Genomic DNA, 19054 nt, shown 5'->3' on the forward strand with positions numbered 1-19054 from the left:
GGATGAGAAATCGCGACCGAACTAAACCGCCAAACGCTCGTGTAGATTTGCAACTCATATGGGAGCAATGACTGGGGCGTGAGTCCAATCTGAGAATCCCTTGAAGATAAACACACTCCCAGAACGCCTTACACAATTCAGAACAATATGACCGCAATCTCACCATCACCATCACCATCACCATCACCATCACCATCACCATCAATCCAACTCTCCAGTAATATACCCCATCTGCCTCCTGCCCCCTCCTGGCGGTCCCGCCCCATTCAAGCTCCTCGCCAACCTCTCCTGCGTCTCCACCAACTTCTTATGCTCCCCCAACCTCTTCACCATCCGCGCATCACTCATCGCCTCGATCCTCTCCATCTCCCTGCGTTCGTGCACCCTAACATCACTCAACTGCTTCGCCGCTTGCAACCTCTGCTGCTCCCACTGCGCCGTCTGTTCTCGCTTCCTCTCCTCCATCTCCAGCTCCGCCTCGCTCACCAGCCTAGCTCTCGATAATCCCGCTTCGAGAAGCTGGCGCTCATGCTTCATGCTCGCTTCGCGTTCAGCTTTACGACGGTGCAGTTCGGCCGCGAAGGCTTCTTCTTCGACGGTCTGCCGGCTGCGCACGGCTTCCATCTCCTCGTCCCGCTGCCGGCGGATGCGACTATCTTCTAGCTCGGCGCGCGCGAGGAAGATTTTGTTTTGCATGGTCGCAATCTCCTTTGTGCGCGCAATGGCAATGTGGTGTTCCTCTGTCTCCTTTTCGATACGCTCGGCGCGGGCGCGACGTTCACGTTCGGCGCGAAGGAGCTCGCGAGGCAGGTTGACGGCGCCGTCGGGCTGTGGCCCGTCGTTGGCGTAGTAGACGTCCCGGCAGCGGTAGGATCTAAGGAGGTTGAGGAGGGCGGAACGGTCGGTGCTGTTGGGCGGGAGGACGCGGAGGAGGTATTGGGTGGGAGAGTAGGTGTACACGCCGTCGGTCCATTGGTGGTCGGGGGCGTTGATGGTTTTCCAGACACCGGCTTTGAGGAGAGCGCGGGTGATGGGGAGTGGGTCGGTGGAGTGCAGGGCGAGGAGGAGCACGGATTTTCCGTCGGCTTGGATGGAGAGGTCACTGCCTCGCTTGATCAGTTCGGCCATGACTTTTTCCATATCCTTTTCTTGCGTTGATGATAGGGGGCCGGTTTCGGCTGCGTTGAGGCATAGTTCTCCCAGGGCGGAACGGCCGCCATGAACGATACTAGGGAAGTCTGGATCGTGGCCGAACTCGATCAGCACTTTAACTGCTTCGAGGTTGAGCTTCCTAGCGGCGTTATGCAGTGAACCATCGTTGAGAGATGGCTCGGCAGCCAAGAGACTCGCCATCATGGCTGTGCCTAGTTCGCCTCCAATCGCAGTAGCCAGTGCCATCGGAGTGTTGTTTTCAGCATCGGCAACATCCACATCTGCACCAGCGAGAAGGAGCGCCTTGACCAGATCTGGCCGTCTGTGTTGGATGGCGAGCATGAGCGGAGTCTGTTTAGACACTCGTGTCTCAAAATTGACCTTTGCCCCTTTGTCAATGAGAAGCTGGATGATACTGCTGCTGATGCGCTTTTGAGGCTGACTCAATGCCCAGAAAAGCAGATTGACCTGTTCCTCTTCGCTGCTATCCATGACTCTCATGGTCGTGAGCTGATCATGATAATAGCCTGCATTCAGAAGCGTTTCCAGCAGTTTCTCTGACCGAGGATATTTGTTGAGCGCACGAAGTAGAATAGGCGGGGAGGACGGTGTCATGACGTCTAGCCCTTCTCCCTCAAAGTCATAGCAGATGAATAGTTCGACCAGTGACAGAATCTCTTCCTCTTGGAGGTCTGCGTCAAATATGTGGGGAAACGCCATGGAAACCGAGTGAGCATCTGGATTCTGCTGCAGAATCAGCTGTATAAGCTCCGAATCCGCCTTCTTGGCTGCTTTCTGCAGCACGAGCCCATCCTGACAAGTGACGCTCGCCCCATGTTGTAGCAAAAGTGTTGAAAACCGACGAGCCAGTGCTTCATGTTCAGTCCCGTATGCGTCAACAGCAACATTCAAAGCCGGGAACAAAGGCTCACCACCCTCTGCGCCCTTCTCCAGCAACATCCCTGCAATCAGGAGACCTTGTTCAGTCATCCAATCCTCAGCTGCCTCTGGAGTAAAGGAATGTTCGAAAGTCCACGAGACATCCTTTCCGGGAACATCAAACGTCAGCAAAGCCTCCAGCACATCAACCCGGTACGACCGAGTCGCATCCATCAACGTCTCGCACCCATTCACCAAAGGCGAAGCACCATGTGAGAGCAGGAGCCGAATCAAGCGAACATCGCTCTCCTCCTTCACAGCCCTATGCAGCGCGGTATGCACATCCTCCGATGGCTCTAGCCCTGCAGCAAACAGCCACTCAATGACTTGATACCTTGCTTCCTGGCTCAATTTCCGGCTGGCTTTCAATGCTTTAAGCAAGGTCTGTTGCGATGGTTTCTTTTGCCCATCACTTGCTGCCTTTTCCACACCCAACATCAACTTTAGACTTTTCAGCGCTGTCCTCTTGGTCGCCTTCCAAATAGCTTCGCCAGAGTTGTAATCCGGATCCGCCCCATAAGAAAGCAGCAAGCGCACCAGAGCCTCGCCGTCATCGCCAAGAATTCCCGCGGCAATAAGCTGTTTGTCCACGACCTCGCCGTTGACTCCTCTTTCCAGCAGGAGTCGGAAGATTTCCGTACGATTCTTGACATCCGTGACACTAACACTCGCTGCTTCAAACCCCTTTACTAAAATTAGTTTCTTGACCTGGGCCGTGGGGTGCAACAGTGCGCCCAAGACGGAGATGGCAGCGCTCTTGCAAGCTTCTACTATCGCTTGACCTTCCTGGTGCTCGAGGCTGGCTCCGTGGCCCATCAAGAGATTGACAAGTATCAGGTTTCCATCGGACGCCGCGGTGACGAGTGCGTCGGAGATTTCAGAACCGGACACCCCCCTCTTAAGCAGTGATGCGCAAATCTTAGGATTCTTGAGCTTAACGGCTTGTGCAAAGGTGGTATTGAGCACCTCCGCAGGGTATTTTCGTGAAGATCTTGCCAAAATCAATTCCACTGCTTGAGCATCCTGCTTCTCCACCGCGAGACCGAGGGCTTTGCCATCTGTTGAGTCGGCGTAGGCTGATAGAAGTTCGATCAGTTGGTAGTCAGACAGATGGGCATGTAGAGCGTAGCTCAGCGCCCTATTAACTTCTATGCTCGGAGTGCCGGCTTCGACAAGCTTCCGGGTGAAATCTTGACGGTTACTGGAATCCGGTATGTTCACCGAATGCCGAAGTGCCGCAGCTAGGGTGTCTGGTGCTGGCTTAACACTCAGCATTAGGTCCATCAACTGTGTGCTACATGCCTTTACGGCGCAACAGAATGCGGCGGCGTTGTGGGAATTGATGTCCGCACCGGCTGAGAGAAGAGTTCCAACGACATCATAGTTGCGACTTTCCAATGACATCTGAAGAATTGTCTGAACCTCGTTGTATAAGAGAACATCTAGGTGATCCTTTTGTGGGATATGGCATAGGAGAAGAAGAGACATTTTGGCAGCTTTTGCAGCTGTCGTTGGCACTTTTGAGAGATCGTTGAGGCCGCGAATCACTGTTTCAGGTGTCGGCTTTCCGTACTGGACAACAAGCTCGAGGATGGCGGGATCGGGATCGCGAACAGCTTGGAACGGTTAGAAACGCATTATCTATAAGAACAGAAACGTATAGGTCAAGCATACCGAGAGTGACAGGCTCGCCGTCTTTGAAGTTGGCATCCACGTTACCATGCTTCAGCAGGAGAGAAAATAGTTGTACATCCAGGGGTTGGGTAGCTAGTAATTGTGACAGCGCCGCGGATACTTCGTTCCCTTCTCGACCAGCGCCTGCCTGAAGCAATAACTCGACGATCGTATACCGGACTTCTTGATGTTTAATCAACATGGCTTTAGCCACAGCCGCAAAAGACGTTTGAGGCGAGAGTGGCTTCTTGAGCATTTTGCGCAAGAGTGGTACATCCCCAACAGCAATGGAAGCCAAGACTCCGAATTTATTGTCGGAGTACGTGCCTTCAGTGTATCGCAAAAGAAGGGAAATGAACCTGTCGTCTCGTCTGGGGTGTTGTTCTTCGATTGCCCCTGTCAACGCAGCGGATAGACAGGGTCCAGAAAGCCCAGCAGCCAGAAAAGCCTCGGTAATGAGGTAACGTTCATTAGGAGCCAACTTCTTGACCTGCGGAAACACTTGCTCCAGCGTTGACGGGGACGGCTTTCCTGTCAGAAGCTTCTTCACCATGTCTATGTTCTCCATCATGACTGCGTTGTTTAGAGCCATTCCATTCAAGTGGTCTACCGAGGCCACTTCATGTCGGGCGTGCTTCATCTGTGGCGAGCCTTTTCGGAGCTTCCCTTCTGGAACAGGGTTTTCGGGGAAATACGGTGTAAGCAGCAAATTTACCGACTGATCATCTCCAGCCCTCACCGCAGCAATGAGCGCGTCGCCCAGCGCAGTGCCCCCGGCACCTTTCCGAAGCAGGATGCTGAGAAACGCATATCGGTTTTCCGGGCTGACTGTCGTCGGAATCACTCCAACACACCGAGACGCGAGGCTGGGACTCAGATGCGTTCGATCATTTAATAGTAGCTGAAGAAGGTTGCAGTTTCCTTTCGTAATGATATCACATAGTACCTTGGCATCCTGGTACTCAACTGAAGCTCCGTTTTTGAGCAAAAGATGAATCATGTCGACATTTTCAGCCTGGCACGCTTGCTGCAAGGCGACGGCCGCCATATCGCCAGGGGCACCGGCGCACAAAAGCGCCTCTATCAAGAACAGCTTCTCATTGGGGCCAATGGATTGGCTGAGAAGCTGTTTGAAGCTCTCCATCAGACCGGCCCCTCCAGGTGTAGGTGGCTGTCTCCCCGTCAAAATGGCGAGTGCAATGTCAACTCTGCTCTGCCCAATCGCTGTCCTGAGAGCTTCGGCCGTGTCAAAGTCGGCATCCGCGACTGACCTGCTCAGTCTCCAGACTGTCTCAAGACAGCCCTTTCGTGAGGCATCTATGAGGCATAAGGAGAGTAGCTGTGACGAGAAGCCGCCCGGTGACTGAAGAATAAGTCCTATAACATCCGGATGACCACCAGCAATACATAGTTGTCGAAATTCGATTTGGGCATTCTGCGACTGGGCAGGATTTGCGCCGCGTTGCAGTAGCAGGCCCAGTATTATGAGGTCTTTGGATCGTATTGCGTCGGGTAATGCCATGTCGAGCGCGATATAGTCTGCATAATGGACTAAGACGGAAACCATGTCCATTTGACGGTTCTGGATCGCCTTCTGCAATATCTCACTCCGCTCCTGGGACTTCAAGCTCCTTCTTCTAGACAGGATGGAGTCTGACCTGCTGCCTTTTAGAGCTTTGATGTTCGGATCCCCCCCAAGCTCGAACAGTTTTCGGATGAGAACATTTGCGACAGCGGGCGAACCCCCAGACGCGACATGGTTGTCGAGGACGTCGAAGATTTCTCTGGCTTCCCATGGCTTCTTGGTAGACGAAAAGGCTCGTTTTAGGGTACTTTGTGAGCTTTCAGGGTTCTCAGCTTGTCGTCGGTGTCTGAGGAGTTCTTCCGCTTGCAAATCATCATGTGGGCTCGGGGTAGGTAGTCTGGTCGGAGGGAGTGGCGGGATAGGCGGTAGCTCGGTAACACCAACGGCGACAGCGAGTTCCAGGAGTCGGGCCCGCCGACTATCCTGTGAACGTTGAGGCGACACAGCTGCCATTTCGACCTTGTCGTTGTCGAGCTTCACAAGCTGGATACGGCTAAACCACGGGAGCAAGATTTCGGCCCCGTGCCGCTGTAATGGCGTGAGTTTGGTTCAATGTCCCATATCATTCGAAGAAATAGAATTCGGCCTATACGTGAGCTTCCAATATGCGGCTGATTGGGCAAAGGTGCTCTCCGTTATGAGGAAGCAGGCTGTCGAGGGGAATCTAGCTGGTCACCGATAAAAGCGATGGTACGATAGTTCGGCTGGGCCGTAGAAAGGGTTCAAGTTGAACAAAGGGAACACGAGTTCAAGCCTCGTCCCGCCTCTTTGGCAAACAGTCGATATCCAAAACCGTGTATTATGTGGTGACGTGGTGGCGGGGCAGTGTTGGTCACTCAAATGCCTGCCCGCTTAGGTACCTGACAGCCAGTAACGTACAATTGCAGAAGACTGGTATGAGATCATTGTGAGAAAGGAAAACGATCATGGAAAATTGACTACCAACTTCCACTTGGATATTCAAGTTGGGCAGGATCACTCCATTGCGCATTCTGAAACACTATGATGATAATACACCAAGCTGCGCCGAAGCTCTCACTGTGGATACATGGCTCTAAGCCCAGGCAGCTGGATTTTGGCGAGGAGCGTTCGTACGGCTGAATGAATGGAAAGCCACCTCCAAAGATAGCACCCGTGGGATCGATATCCCTAGGTACCCAGCCGTGCGAATCTCCGACAGGTAGGTAGAGGCGATTTCGACCAGTCTTTCCCCCCCTCTCGTGGCGGACGCGCGCTTGGGGAGTGACAAGAGTCGACGATCAACAAAACGCTTGCGAGGCCCTTTGTGGAACAGGCTCAAATCTGGGCATGGTCGCGGAGCTCTGTCCACTCAGGCCACTGCTTCCTCAACATTGCTTTTTCCTTTGGCACCGGAGTACGAGGTACTGCCCCTGTCTATCAATAACCTTCATGTCGCCGCTCGTTCCAGACTCCAGAGAGTTTGTCATTCTCCAGTCATTGACGAGTGCACTGGTGCTGCAGCCAAAGCGCAAGCACTCGATGCGCGGTTGGAATGGCATGTTGGATGAATGGATGGATGAATGGATAGGAATCCTCCACAAGCAGACACGAGCTGACTGCATTGATGAGATGTGAAATGTGCGATTGCGAGAAGACGTGGCGTTTGAGGTTTGGACGATGGATGATGGGATGAAGACCAACGGAATGCCATCCTGTTATTGCATGTGGAAGTTGAGTCGGCCCCGGCAGGCCATCTCGTCTTCTACCAATCAAGCCGCCAATCAAGCATTTTCCAAGTCACTGTCTTCAACGTCTCACTCAATCTTCAACGAACTGTGCCTGAGCTGAAGAAATGGCGCCGGAGGAAACGAGCGGAATCGGAAACAACAAGGCGGACTCTGCAGATCGCGACGCCACGAGGGAATTGTTATAGCGTACGGGAAGACCTCATCCGCGTAACCGAGGCTAACAGGAGGTTTCACTCAAACCAAGAGCCATACAAGATACGGTCATTGTTCGTTCCATTTTGTGGTTGGCAGGCAGCATCTTCTGTAAAACCGATGCAGATTGTTAGTGCCCACGACCCACCAATTGATTTAGACAGGTCTTGGCGAGATAGTACATGTTAGTTCCAGTCAACGAGATGCCAAACGTCATCGGGCTTTGACGTCTCGAGTATCGATACATGTTTGCTTCGCCACGAGGGGCCTGATATTACGATGAGTATCCCGAGCGCCGGATGGTTTTATGTTCTTCTGATCTCATGCTTTTTCTCCCGTTTTAAGCTCCTACACACAAGGTTTCACCCGATGAACATCTCCAACAGCAACAGCAACAGCAACAGCAGACCAGGCTGATCAACAAGACTGATTGTTGAATCGCCCGTACCTGGCATGGCTGAATGAGCAGAATTCGTTGCCTGTCCATCTCGATCATCAACTCAAATCCGGAGGTCCGCCGCTGCTTGGACGCAAAGGATGACTGATGGTTGGTTGAATGAAGACGGCTGTAAATGGACTTTCAATCCGGAGCCGCGGATCCCCTCCCCTTCAGCTGCTCCACTCCGAGATCCCGATACCGAATAATAGCGCCACCCGGACGGAAGGGAACCGAGTAAGACACACCGCGACTCTTCATATTGCTGCCGAATGCTATGACTTCGGTTCCGCGATAATTATCAACAAGCTCTCGATACTCCGTGTCACACCCTCATGATTATAGGATGAATATTTCACCTCAAAATGCTTTCTAATCATCGATCAATGAACAGATTTATCGGAAGGTTGTATATTCGGTCCAAAGCCGAACAACACCTGATCAAGGTACCATTCGGCTGCTTCACGGTTAATAGTGTGTTTGATTACATCATCGGCCCGTCTTATCTTCTATCTGTGAGTTTCGAAATGCCGTTCGGATTTGGATGGACGCTCAATAGTAAACAGCCGGGAGAGCACAATCGTTGACAAACGTTCGGGGATAAACGGGAATCGTTTCCCCATATCTTGTTTGTACAGGTTGGAGGTGCTTTTTCGCATCACGACCAAATCAACGGATTGACGTGATAGACTTTGTTCTCCGTTCTCACCCGGCCAGTCAGTGTGCAAACGCAGTCAGTCCCCTTACCGCAGTCCGCACTACGCAGTTCTAGTGTAGCTCGTCGTGGGGCCAACCAGTTCGGGCCAGCAAGGTTCGAAACACATCAAACACGACGATGATGACCGCAGGCGCCGGTTCACGTCACGCTACCGATATCATCTCCACCATCAACACCATCGCGGTCCACCGCAGTCGTAGTCGGCTCCTTGAGCTTCCCCTTTTAAACTTGTTGACCCCCTCGAGTTCATCCTGTCGTCGTTTTGCTACTACTTCTGCTGCTTTAACGAACTGTTCCTGCCTTTGTCGGCCTTCACCACTAACATCGCCAATTCCCGCTTCCCCGCACCAACACCACCATCGCAACATCCACCCCACGCCGTTCGTCTGCCCGGGCACCAATAACATTTGTACCACCAGCGTAAATCATAACAATTTCCGAGCCAAAAACACATATCTTTATTCCACAATGGCTGCCGAAATTCCAAAGACCATGTCCGGCATCGTCATCGAAAAGCCCGGTGGCGTCGACGTCCTCAAGTACAAGACCGACCTGCCCGTGCCCGAGATCAAGGAGGGTGAACTGCTCGTCAAGAACGAGTACATTGGCGTCAACTTTATTGACACGTAGGCTTTCTCTCACCCTCCCCTTTTTCTTTTTACCTTTTATATAAATTTCCCAAAATAAACCCTGTCTAACCTTCCCCCTCCCCGCCCATAGCTACTTCCGAACAGGCCTCTACCCCTCCTCCTCGGGCTACCCCTTAATCACAGGCAAAGAAGCCTCCGGCACTGTGGTCTCCTCCAAACACCCCCGCTTCTCCCCCGGTGACCGCGTCGCCTATCTCGGCGACGCTGCCTACGCGGAATACACCGCCGTATCTGCCTCTCGCTGCATCGGTCCCCTTCCTGAACGAATCTCCTCCGAGACCGCCGCCGCCGCCCTGCTCCAGGGTCTCACAGCCCTTACCTTGGTTCGCGAAGCCGCGGGCATCGAGCAAAAGCTGGGAATCAGCGAAGGGCCCTGGGCGCTGGTGCACGCGGCCGCGGGCGGCACGGGCTCGTTGCTGGTGCAGATCTTGAGCGTCATGGGGGCCAAAGTGATTGCTACGGCCGGAGGACAGGAGAAGTGCGAGCAGGCGCATCACCATGGCGCGCAGTGGACGATAGATAACAAGAGCGAGGATGTGGTGGAGAGGGTCAAGGAGATCACGAATGGACGCGGGGTGGATGTGATTTTTGATGGAGTCGGTAAGGCTACGTTTGATGCGGATTTGGAGATGGTGGCCAGGAAGGGCACGGTGATTAGTTTTGGAAACGCGTCGGGCAAGGTGGAGCCGCTGGATATTCTGAGGTTGGGGGCCAAGAATATCAAGGTGATGAGGCCGGTTCTGTTTGGATATATCGTCACCCCGGAGGAATGGGAGAGGTGGACGACGGAGTTGTTTGAGCTGATCAAGACGGAGAAGGTCAAGATCAAGGTCCATGAGGTCTATCCCCTTCAGGAGGTGGCGCGTGCGCACACCGATCTGGAGGGCAGGAAGACTACGGGCAAGCTGTTGTTGAAGCTTTGAGGAAAAACGATCATAAGTAGCCAGTCAATATTCATCCACACATAGCCCTGACTTGGATATGACGATATAATAACAAAACACGGAAGGCATCGCGGCATGCAGAATTCATGCAGACTTTCACCTCGGTATTCTTCTATAAGATGCTATCTATGAGGTTGATTACGTTCAATCGGAGGGGGTGTCATGAACTTGAGCAATACGTAGCAACGTAGCGGAAGAAATCATAACACAGTCGTAACAGAAAAAAAGGGGGGAATAAAGCAAAGGGGGAATTGTTAAAACAGTGTGATGCGACCCAGAAGCCCCAAAACGATAGAAGCCAGAATGTAATAAGTGTGAAGGTAAAAAAAGAAAAAAAAAAAAAAAAAAAAAAAAAAAAAAAAAAAAAAAAAAAAAAAAAACCGAAGAAGAAAAGGGTGGTCGTAAAGCAGTGAAGAGCCCGAGAGCCCCTTTTAGTTCTTGACGGCCTTGCTGGCCTTGAGCTTCTCCAAGAGCTCGGCCGGCGGATCTTGTCGGTAACCCTTGGGGTTGTTCTCCACCCAGCGCCATAGATCGGCGCATGCGTCCTCCAGGGTGAGCTTTGTCTTCCACTGGAGCTCCTCGTTGGCAAGCGCGGGGTTGGCAGTCAGATCCAACACATCGCCGAGTCTCCTATCGACAACCTGGTAGGGCAGGTCACGACCGACAACCTTGCTGAAAGCCTTGATCATCTCGAAGACTGTGCTGCCACGACCGGAGCCAAGGTTCCAGGCCTTGACACCAGGCTTCTTTTCGCGGAGGTAGTTGAGGGCGGCGAGATGACCGCTGGCAAGGTCAAGGACATGGATATAGTCGCGAATCGCAGTGCCATCCTTGGAGGCGTAGTCTGTCATACAAGGTTTAGCATCCTGTCATGTGGGTTCGAGGCTGTTTTTGCCGGGTGGGACTACTCACCGTCACCGAATACCAAAAGCTTGTCCCTCTCCCCAGTCGCTACCTTGCCAAGCAAAGGCAGGAGGTTGTAAGGAACACCTTGAGGGTCCTCGCCCATGATACCGCTGGGATGAGCACCGCAAGGGTTGAAGTAGCGGAGCAAAGCGCCGTTCCACTGTTCGAAGGGCTTGCCCGCCTTTTTGGCCTTCCTCCTTTCGGCTTCAATATGGTCGCTGATGACGGTCTCGATCATCACCTTTGTATGACCATATGTGTTGGTGGGGCCAATAGGGCAGTTCTCGGGAATGGGGATCATGCCAGGGATACGGGTGGCATCACCATAAACAGTGGCGGAGGACGAGAAGACAATGTTGGAGACATTGTGCTTGGCCATAGAGCGGAGCAGGGTGATGCTGCCGCCGACATTGACACGGTAGTACTCCAGTGGGATTTCGCCAGACTCGCCAACGGCCTGCAGGTCCACAAAATACGACTGTTAGCTGATGATCACACCACAAACACAGACGGACATGACATCGGGTGATGGCAGATGTGCAACGTACCTTGAGGGCGGCAAAGTGAATGACGCTGTCGATGTCGGGGTGCTTGGAAAACACATCGTCGAGGCCGGCCTCATCTGTGATGTCGACCTGGTAGAAGGTGGGACGCTTGCCGCAGATAAGCTCGATGCGGTCTAAGGCGGCCTTGGACGAATTGAGGAGACTATCGACAATGACGACATCGTAGCCGTTGTCGAGGAGGGCGAGGGTGGTGAAGGAGCCAATGTAGCCAGTACCACTGCAAAAGCAAGCCGCAATCAATATCTCAAGCCGCGACAACAATAACAAGGGCAAAACGCCACGCGCGCTCACTAGACAACGATGACGACGACGGTGGGAGAAGGACGTGATGGGATGATGGGTGGTTGCGGCGTGCAATTGCGCGCGCGCCCGTCGAGGCGTTTCGTGTGTTATTCAAGGCGATCCACACAAACTGCCCGTGCGGCGGGAATTGGGCGCGGTGCAGCATCTTCAAGGATGACTGCCTGGCGCAGTGTTGTTGTAGTTGGGCTGGGCGTTCGGGGAGGGTGGTTCGTGTCGTCGGGTGTTGGAGCGGAAAAAGGGCTGGAAGGGCTGGTCTTACCCGGTGACGAGAACTGTTCCCACAGCCATTTTGAATGCTCGATAACGCGATAGCTTTGTTTCCTTTTTTTCTTTTTCCACTTCTCTTCCAAAACTGAAGTGATGCTGCTGCTGCTGCTGCTGCTGTTGATGCCGTTGCCGCTGCTACCGTGGAGAGAAGGAAACGAATCAAACACACAAATACACAAAAAGAGTGACAAAGGGTGGAAGAGGATGGTTTGGTAGGACCGGTTAAAGATAGAAAGGAATTGTGGTTGGTAGGAAATGGTAAGTAGCGAACGAGAGGGCGGCAGGGCAGCGCATGCAAAGGTTAATTAAGCTCGGTCTTGGAGCCTGCAACGAGGGGTCTGTTGGTCCGGGAATGGGGCCCTGGCTTCCATTCCCTGGGCCTGCGATGGACCGTGATGGACCGGCATGGGTCTAGGCTGGACGACGGCACTATCACATCCTGGTGTAATCCTGCAATGGCATACCGACGGGTCCGGTCATGAAATGACGATTGTCGAATTTCGCTAGACCGTAGTTTGCCGTGGGGCGAACATGAAACGACAGGGAACCACATCGGCGACCCAAACAGAAGCAGGACCGTGGTGATTGTCGATGGGATCATTGTATGGAAATTGAGATGAGACTCCCGTCAGAGGTGTTTTGCCATCCGTTGCTCGCCGTCCCGGGATTACCACGTTACCTCTACCCTGCACAGCACCCTGCGACCGGTTGCGGGTTCTAACGGGTGCAGCCTTTCCTGGATGTTTTGTCGCGACATGCAACGGCAAGGTTTTGGAATTCGGGGTACCTACCAGACCACGGCAACCCCATCTGCTTCTGAGAAGCTTCCATCCAGGCCTCCCCCGGTCTCCCCCTGCTGCCAAGTTCTCGAGATGGTTCTATTGTAGTGGTGTAGTGTGAAAGGGGAGCGGTAGATAGGTAAGTACAGTAGGTAGGTATGTGCAGTTTTTAGTAACATGGATGTGACAAAAGTCAAGACCTGGGGAGCCCACATCGGGCTTCTGGGGGACTATGCATAGCCTACCGTCAAGCTTTTTCCCCATTCTTCTCGATGTCTTGGCCCGGGGAATAAACATGCCTCCCGTCTCTACCCTACACCAGGGGCAGACGGGAGTCTGGGAACTAAGCTAAGGATTTACTTTCCCACTTCGGATATCAGCTTCGGAGACTCGAGACGCAGTAGCCAGTAAAACGATACACAGTTATATTAAATGATAGCCAGCGGGCAGCACATAACAAGTTGCAATGTTCCATGGTGGAACGTGCAATTTGGATCGTCTCTGCTGCGCCAGTTAGAGAACTTGCTTGCGCTGGAGGTCCTGGAGATGTTGTGACAATGAAAACTGCCTGGGAATGCTGGTGGAGCCTCAGTTGCCCCAGGTTCATCCCATCTCGATGTCGTCAAGTCCGTGCTAGGCAGATTGCAGTGAGAAGAGACGGCGATCAGACCGGATTGGAAGGACAAGAGATTTCGGTCTACCTGATCTGACACGACACAGCCCTGGCTCCCCTGGACGGGACCGTGGAACAAGTCCCTGATTCCGTCCTCGAGCCCCCGAAGATCGGGAATTCAAGATAGTGTACAGCAACGGGAACTGCATATCTCTCGCTTAAGCGCATATCGGTTCGCTTATTCATCGAGCCATTCCCGCGCTCTTCATTCCCTTTCCCTTCCAACCGTCAGCCTCCACCCAGACGCTATGATTTTGCTTGGCGCCGCGCGACTGGGCTGAAGTGGGGAGTTGACATCAGCCGAGGCGGGAAGTTGCACTTTGTGAAGGAGCACGAGCCACAGGGGACGGGAGCCAAGGCGAGTGCCCCCTGATGCCTGACCTTCCACTTTCGACGCAAAGGAAAAGCGCTGTTGCGGCAGGCAGTCGGCCGCGCCAGCAGTGCGCACACAGCTGTTTCATCGCATCCTGTCCCGTCTTCAATCTTTGCTCCAAGCTGAAGGCACTCCGTCGCTTTCTATTGTGACTGCGCTGCGTCAAAGACAGACGGACCTTCGACGAAGAGCAGCCGAAGGGTCCCCTTTGCAACAAAAGGCACCATCAAACAAGAGGCCTTCACCAGACAATGACTGCTAACAAAGGCAAGGCGGACAGCTACAGCTCAACATGAAAGGCAGCTCGAGTCAACCAAGACATCCACAAAGAGACGAGGCCGTTTTCAGAACAAAAGACACCAGCAACTTGCCTTGTCCGTTTGCGAATGGATGCATGCATTGTCAACAACAACAACAACAACATCCCTACTTACCCCAAAGACATCACTGTAGCAAAGTAATAATCATCTTCTGATTCATTTCCGCCGGGCCCCCTTTTCTCAGCGCTTTTCTGTCTTCATGCTGGACAAGCCACCGATCTCAACCTCAAAACACTGAATGGAAAAAAAGAGTGAAGCAAAAGTCAATTGATCCCCAACATCCACGACGTATCCACAATTTCTGTCAGGGAAAAAAGACAGGTTCCCAGCGTTAGAAGGCTTTCGCTCAATTCTCCTTTGATCGCTGCTGCAGCCTAGCATCGCGTGCGTGCCATCAATCGAAGCCACGCGTGTCGAGTCTGCAAGGGAACACTGCACATCATCGCCGAGGACCCGACTACCCGACTTTTCACTACCTTCAGCGAGGAGGTTGGGTTACTTTTCTTCAGGTCTCCCTCGCGTCGGATCTGTTGGCGCAATTCACCAACGGTATCGAGTAATCACCTTGGGCATCCGTAGGGCTCTTTAGCAGTTTCACCTTGATTGGAGGCGGGTGCCACGTGTTGCGCGCCTCGCAAATAGCAAAAGTCTGGTTGCCGTTCAGTCGCAGTCGCAGGCGAAGGCGCATCAACATATCGCAACCACCCGAAGATCGACCTCCAATATACAGACCGGCGGCGGCTTCGTTGTCTGGCTGAACGGGACAAGAGGACGCTCACCCAAGCAAATTCGGCCTGCAGCGGCAGCCTCACAAAAAGAACCCAAAGAGCCACCTCACGGCTCTGCATTTCGGCCCAGCCTCTTAACACTCATCGATTCGTTGTCACTGGCAACTCGTCTTCAAAGTACTTGGGCGGCATCTCAGTCGTCTAGTCCGACATTTAAATGTGAGTTTGGATCGCCCCATGCACATGCTCTAAGCGCGGCTCTTGTTTTTTTTTCTCTTTTTTTTTTCGCCTATAGTCTTCAACATTTCTGTAACGCCTCTCACTTTTGGGCTCATTTTCCTCAGTGGCATATTGTTTTCATCTGTCTCTGTTCATTGCGACAATATTTGTGTCAGAGGAAAAAGGAAAACATCAGTTGTTCAAATTTTGGATTTTATAACGCCTTCTAACACTATGGACAGTTCATTTTCCAATCACTGGTCCCACGTTGACCTCGCTTTTCACGACGTTAACAATCTTTTCACAAAATCCACTGCAACCATGCCTCCTAGACGGATAACGCGGAGGTCGGTGGTGTCACCTTCGCCTGCCCTTTCCGATACAGGCACGCCAAAGCCCGGAAAGCGCGGCACTTTGATTCCAGTTGAGCAGGTCAGGAATCAAACGCCCACCAGATTCAGTCTCAGCTATGGCTCCTCACTGGTGGCTATGCCAGACAGGAACAAAACCGCCGCAGGTACTGATCTCGAAACGGCCTTCGCCGACATACACGAAACTGTCAGGACCGACAATATCAAGGCTGAGGCTCGCCGTCGAGAGCTTGATGCGCGTAGGGGTAGCACAACTCCTGGCCCCAGACGCCCTGACCCAATTGAGGAAGAAACCGAAGAGGAGGAGGAAGAGGATGAGGAGGTTCAGGAAGAGAAGGAAGAAGACGACGACGACAACCAAGGTGGCTACTACAATGACGAGGAAGAAGAGGAACCCGAACCAGACCCGGCCCGGCGTGCTACGAAACCAGCCCAAACTCTCAACAAGCTACAAGATCAGATTGAGAAGGCAAAGCTACTAGACAAGCAAAGGGCGGAGGAGAGGGCAGCGGAAGAAAGGGAGAAAGCGGAGAAGGACGCCGCGGAGAGAGAAAGGAAGAGAGTGGAGAAAGACAAGAAGGACAAAGAAGAGAGGGAAAAGAGGGAAGAGGCTGAGAGAGAAAAGAAGGAACAGGCCGCGAAAGCTCAGCAAGAAGCCAAAGCAAAGGCTGCGCGTGAGGCCCAAGAACGGGCTGAACGAGAAGCCAAGAAACGAGCACGCGACGAGGAAGACCAGGAACAGGCCGAGCTGGAACGTGCCGAACGAAATGCTCGGCTAAAACGTGAGCGTTCTGAAGATGCGCGGCGTCAAGCCGAACAGAAGCACGCAGCAGAGGCCGCGCGTAAGAAGGAAGAGCAACGCCAAGCTCGAGAGGCAAGCGAAGCAGAGATGGCAAGCCTGGAGGAAGCAAAGAGGCAGGCTATGCGACCACCCCCTCCACCTTCCAAACAACTGCTTTCAACACCACCTACTTCCAGGACAAGGGAACTTGTGGTACCCGATACCGGCAACAGCTACGTGGAGGAAAGCGATGTTTACACCGACTCGGAAAAGATGAGGGAAGTGCTCGAAGAAGAGGTGCGAATGGCTCAACAGAGGCGATTAGCCCGATATACCCCAGAGCCTCCAGAACCACCCAGAATCGCAAGGCGACCAGCGTCAACCCTCTCCAATTCTTTCCAGCATGCTCCCCATCAAGTCGATCAACACCAAGACTTGTTCGACACAGAGGCGAAATCCATGTCTGACAAACAGTATCCGTCCTTTGGTAAGCTGTCCAAACCCACAGCCGCAAGACCGAACCAAACATCCAGGCCGCGAGCCGAACAGTCAAATACGACCAACGGGGAAACACCGCCTCCTCCGTATACTACTGCTCCTCCCACCTTCATGCAACGATTACTGAGTTTGATTCGCCGTTCGACATGGGGCGTGTGGAAGCTGCTTACATTCCTTGTACCGGTGCTCCTCCTCGGTCTGATAGTCTTGATCGCGTCTTCTTATGGTTCGCCGGATTCGAATACCAGCATCCGATGGTATGGCTGGAAGCACTGGAGGAGCAACGTCGGGCAGTTCATCCCCAGTCATCCGCAGCTGACGGATGATCAGTTTAATGACTTGAAGGACTTTATACTTGAACAATCATCTTCTACGGAGAGTGCTGTCAAAAACATCCAAACTCTTCTTCCCCGGATGGTGCACGTTAAACGTGGTCCAAACGGCGATCTCATCATTCAGGACGACTTCTGGCATGCTCTTCTGGATAAAATGCTCAAGGACAGCTCCGTTCTCACGCTTGACGGCACTGGTGACATTTCCGAGGAGCATTGGAACGCACTGCGGCCGCGCCTCATCAAAGCCGGACTTTTCGAGAAGGGCCCCTCGGATGAGCATATCTTGCAGATTGCCGAAGGCACTGTTTCCAAATCTTGGGAACGTTGGGTAACCAAGAACGGGGAAAAGGTTGCCCAGGTTGTCAAGGAGCATCTACCAGGAGACAAAGGCGATGGGGTCACGCGTGACGCAGCCATCAGCCGAGATGAGTTTGTGGGCCTCTTGAAGAAAAGGATTGCAGAACACAAGGAGGAGATTGAAGGTCAATTGGATTCCGTCAAGAAAGGGCTTGAGACACTCATCGACACTACGGTCAAGGCGGCAATCTCCAACTCCGAAGGTAGTCTTTCCAAGTCCGAAATCACCACCTTGGTCAAGAATATCGTCAAGAAGGAGATTCCTCGGGCGCAACTTGAAGCAGCCGCTAAGGACGGCATCATGCGCAACTACCACGACTACGTTGAAACTCAAGTCAACCATTTCGGCCTGGGCAATGAAGCTGGTATCGTCCTGTCGGAATCATCCCCCGTATACCGACTTGACTCGCAAGCACTGCCCGGCAATAAGCACCTGAGCAAGCTGCTCGGCAAGCCAAAGCCCATTTCGAGCAAGGATCAGGTCACCCTGGAAGCGGAATACATGCTGGCGCTGTCTGCCTGGAACGACGTTGGCCAGTGCTGGTGCGCTGGCATCTCAGCCAGTAGGGGGGCCGAGCTCGCCGTGGAGATGGCCAACCATGTCATTCCCCAAGCCATCGTCGTTGAGCACGTCCACCCGAACGCGACGAATGACCCTGGGTCCATGCCCAAAGACATTGAGATTTGGGGATACTATCCGGACGCGGACGATAACAAGCGACTCCTGGCATGGATGGACGAGTTGTACCCTGGCGAGCGCGAAGCTGACATGAAGAGGGTTGACGCAGACAACAAAAAATCGCTGTCCCTCATCAACAGAAAATACGTCAAGATCGGCGAGCTGGAGTACGACTATGCCAAGACCAGCGGTAGCCACGGCATGTTTGTCCACAAGCTGTCGGAGGAGTTGCTCGATCTGGATGCGGCGACGTACAAGGTGGTGGTCAGAGCCAAGACGAACCACGGAGCCCTGGATCATACATGCATTTACCGGCTGAAACTGTTTGGGGAGGAACTAGAGTTTGAGGGCGAGGAATAACAGGATTGATGATGGGTATCTGGGCGACTGGTCTTGAGCAGTGGAATACGTATGGAAGGGAAAAGCAAGGAAATTGGGAATGGGGCAAGGCGTTTGGTCTTTTTTTTTTTTATCGGTTTCAACTTTGGGAAACGTATATATATATGAGTGGGTATAGTGGGTTGGTTTCACTGTGGGTGTCTACGAAGGAATCATGTGAGCGAGCGATACCCGTCTTCAAGCTCATTTTTTCGTGGTTCAATACATTATGCTTTCACGATAGTTTGGCTCTTTTCATTGCTCAGGCACGGTGTTGATGTTTGAATGTTGCTGTTCTAAGTGAGAAATGTAAATTGCTGAAGTTGTGGGCGCTGAAATAAAATCACTAAAACTTGGACTTGGCTGGATGCGAAACCTACTGTGAATTTTCTACTTCAACCCCGTACAACTGCCCAGCGATCCAACCCATCATGAACCATAGTAACGAGATAATGTCGCTGGGGGCTAACAACTCGATGGTTTGTCTACTCGCAAGACCCTAACCCTGGTCTAAGCTGACCG

The 19054-nt window shown here is 52.8% G+C and overlaps 5 protein-coding genes across 5 annotated transcripts; 2 read left to right on the plus strand and 3 right to left on the minus strand.

Annotated features, from left to right (window-relative positions):
* Positions 1–201: 201 nt before the first annotated feature.
* On the minus strand, positions 202–5803 carry B0T23DRAFT_323747 (uncharacterized protein; the record flags this gene model as incomplete). Its single annotated transcript, XM_062835373.1, has 2 exons — positions 202–3707; positions 3766–5803. The coding sequence occupies 2 exons, from the start codon at positions 5801–5803 to the stop codon at positions 202–204; spliced, it is 5544 nt and encodes a 1847-aa protein (XP_062690138.1).
* Positions 5804–8873: 3070 nt separating this feature from the next.
* B0T23DRAFT_431636 (uncharacterized protein) lies at positions 8874–9978 on the plus strand (the record flags this gene model as incomplete). The annotated part of the gene is made up of 2 exons (XM_062840333.1): positions 8874–9031; positions 9126–9978. The coding sequence occupies 2 exons, from the start codon at positions 8874–8876 to the stop codon at positions 9976–9978; spliced, it is 1011 nt and encodes a 336-aa protein (XP_062690139.1).
* A 401-nt stretch (positions 9979–10379) lies between these two features.
* On the minus strand, positions 10380–12222 carry B0T23DRAFT_387148 (putative UDP-glucose 4-epimerase Gal10). The gene is made up of 4 exons (XM_062837666.1): positions 12034–12222; positions 11454–11688; positions 10912–11362; positions 10380–10843 (listed from the first exon to the last, which is right to left on the minus strand). The coding sequence occupies exons 1-4, from the start codon at positions 12060–12062 to the stop codon at positions 10431–10433; spliced, it is 1128 nt and encodes a 375-aa protein (XP_062690140.1). The 5' UTR covers positions 12063–12222; the 3' UTR covers positions 10380–10430.
* On the minus strand, positions 12096–12752 carry B0T23DRAFT_387150 (uncharacterized protein; the record flags this gene model as incomplete). Its single annotated transcript, XM_062837667.1, has 1 exon — positions 12096–12752. A coding segment is annotated over exon 1 (296 nt), but the record flags the coding sequence as incomplete, so codon positions are not given.
* A 2425-nt stretch (positions 12753–15177) lies between these two features.
* Positions 15178–18890, plus strand: B0T23DRAFT_387153 (uncharacterized protein). Its single transcript, XM_062837668.1, has one exon. The coding sequence runs from the start codon at positions 15368–15370 to the stop codon at positions 18512–18514; it is 3147 nt and encodes a 1048-aa protein (XP_062690142.1). The 5' UTR covers positions 15178–15367; the 3' UTR covers positions 18515–18890.
* The last annotated feature ends 164 nt before the right edge of the window (positions 18891–19054 follow it).

The sequence above is a fragment of the Neurospora hispaniola genome (assembly GCF_033458365.1).
Source record: "Neurospora hispaniola strain FGSC 10403 chromosome Unknown B0T23scaffold_7, whole genome shotgun sequence".
NCBI lineage: Eukaryota > Fungi > Ascomycota > Sordariomycetes > Sordariales > Sordariaceae > Neurospora > Neurospora hispaniola.

Excerpts from the sequence above, each read along its gene's own strand:
- B0T23DRAFT_387148 (XM_062837666.1), bottom strand. The coding sequence starts at position 12,062 with ATGGCTGTGGGAACAGTTCTCGTCACCGG. Across the intron at positions 11,363-11,453 it reads TTCACTTTGCCGCCCTCAAG|GCCGTTGGCGAGTCTGGCGA; the intron begins GTACGTTGCACA and ends GTGGACCTGCAG. Across the intron at positions 10,844-10,911 it reads GCTTTTGGTATTCGGTGACG|ACTACGCCTCCAAGGATGGC; the intron begins GTGAGTAGTCCC and ends CTTGTATGACAG.
- B0T23DRAFT_387153 (XM_062837668.1), top strand. The coding sequence starts at position 15,368 with ATGGACAGTTCATTTTCCAATCACTGGTCCCACGTTGACCTCGCTTTT.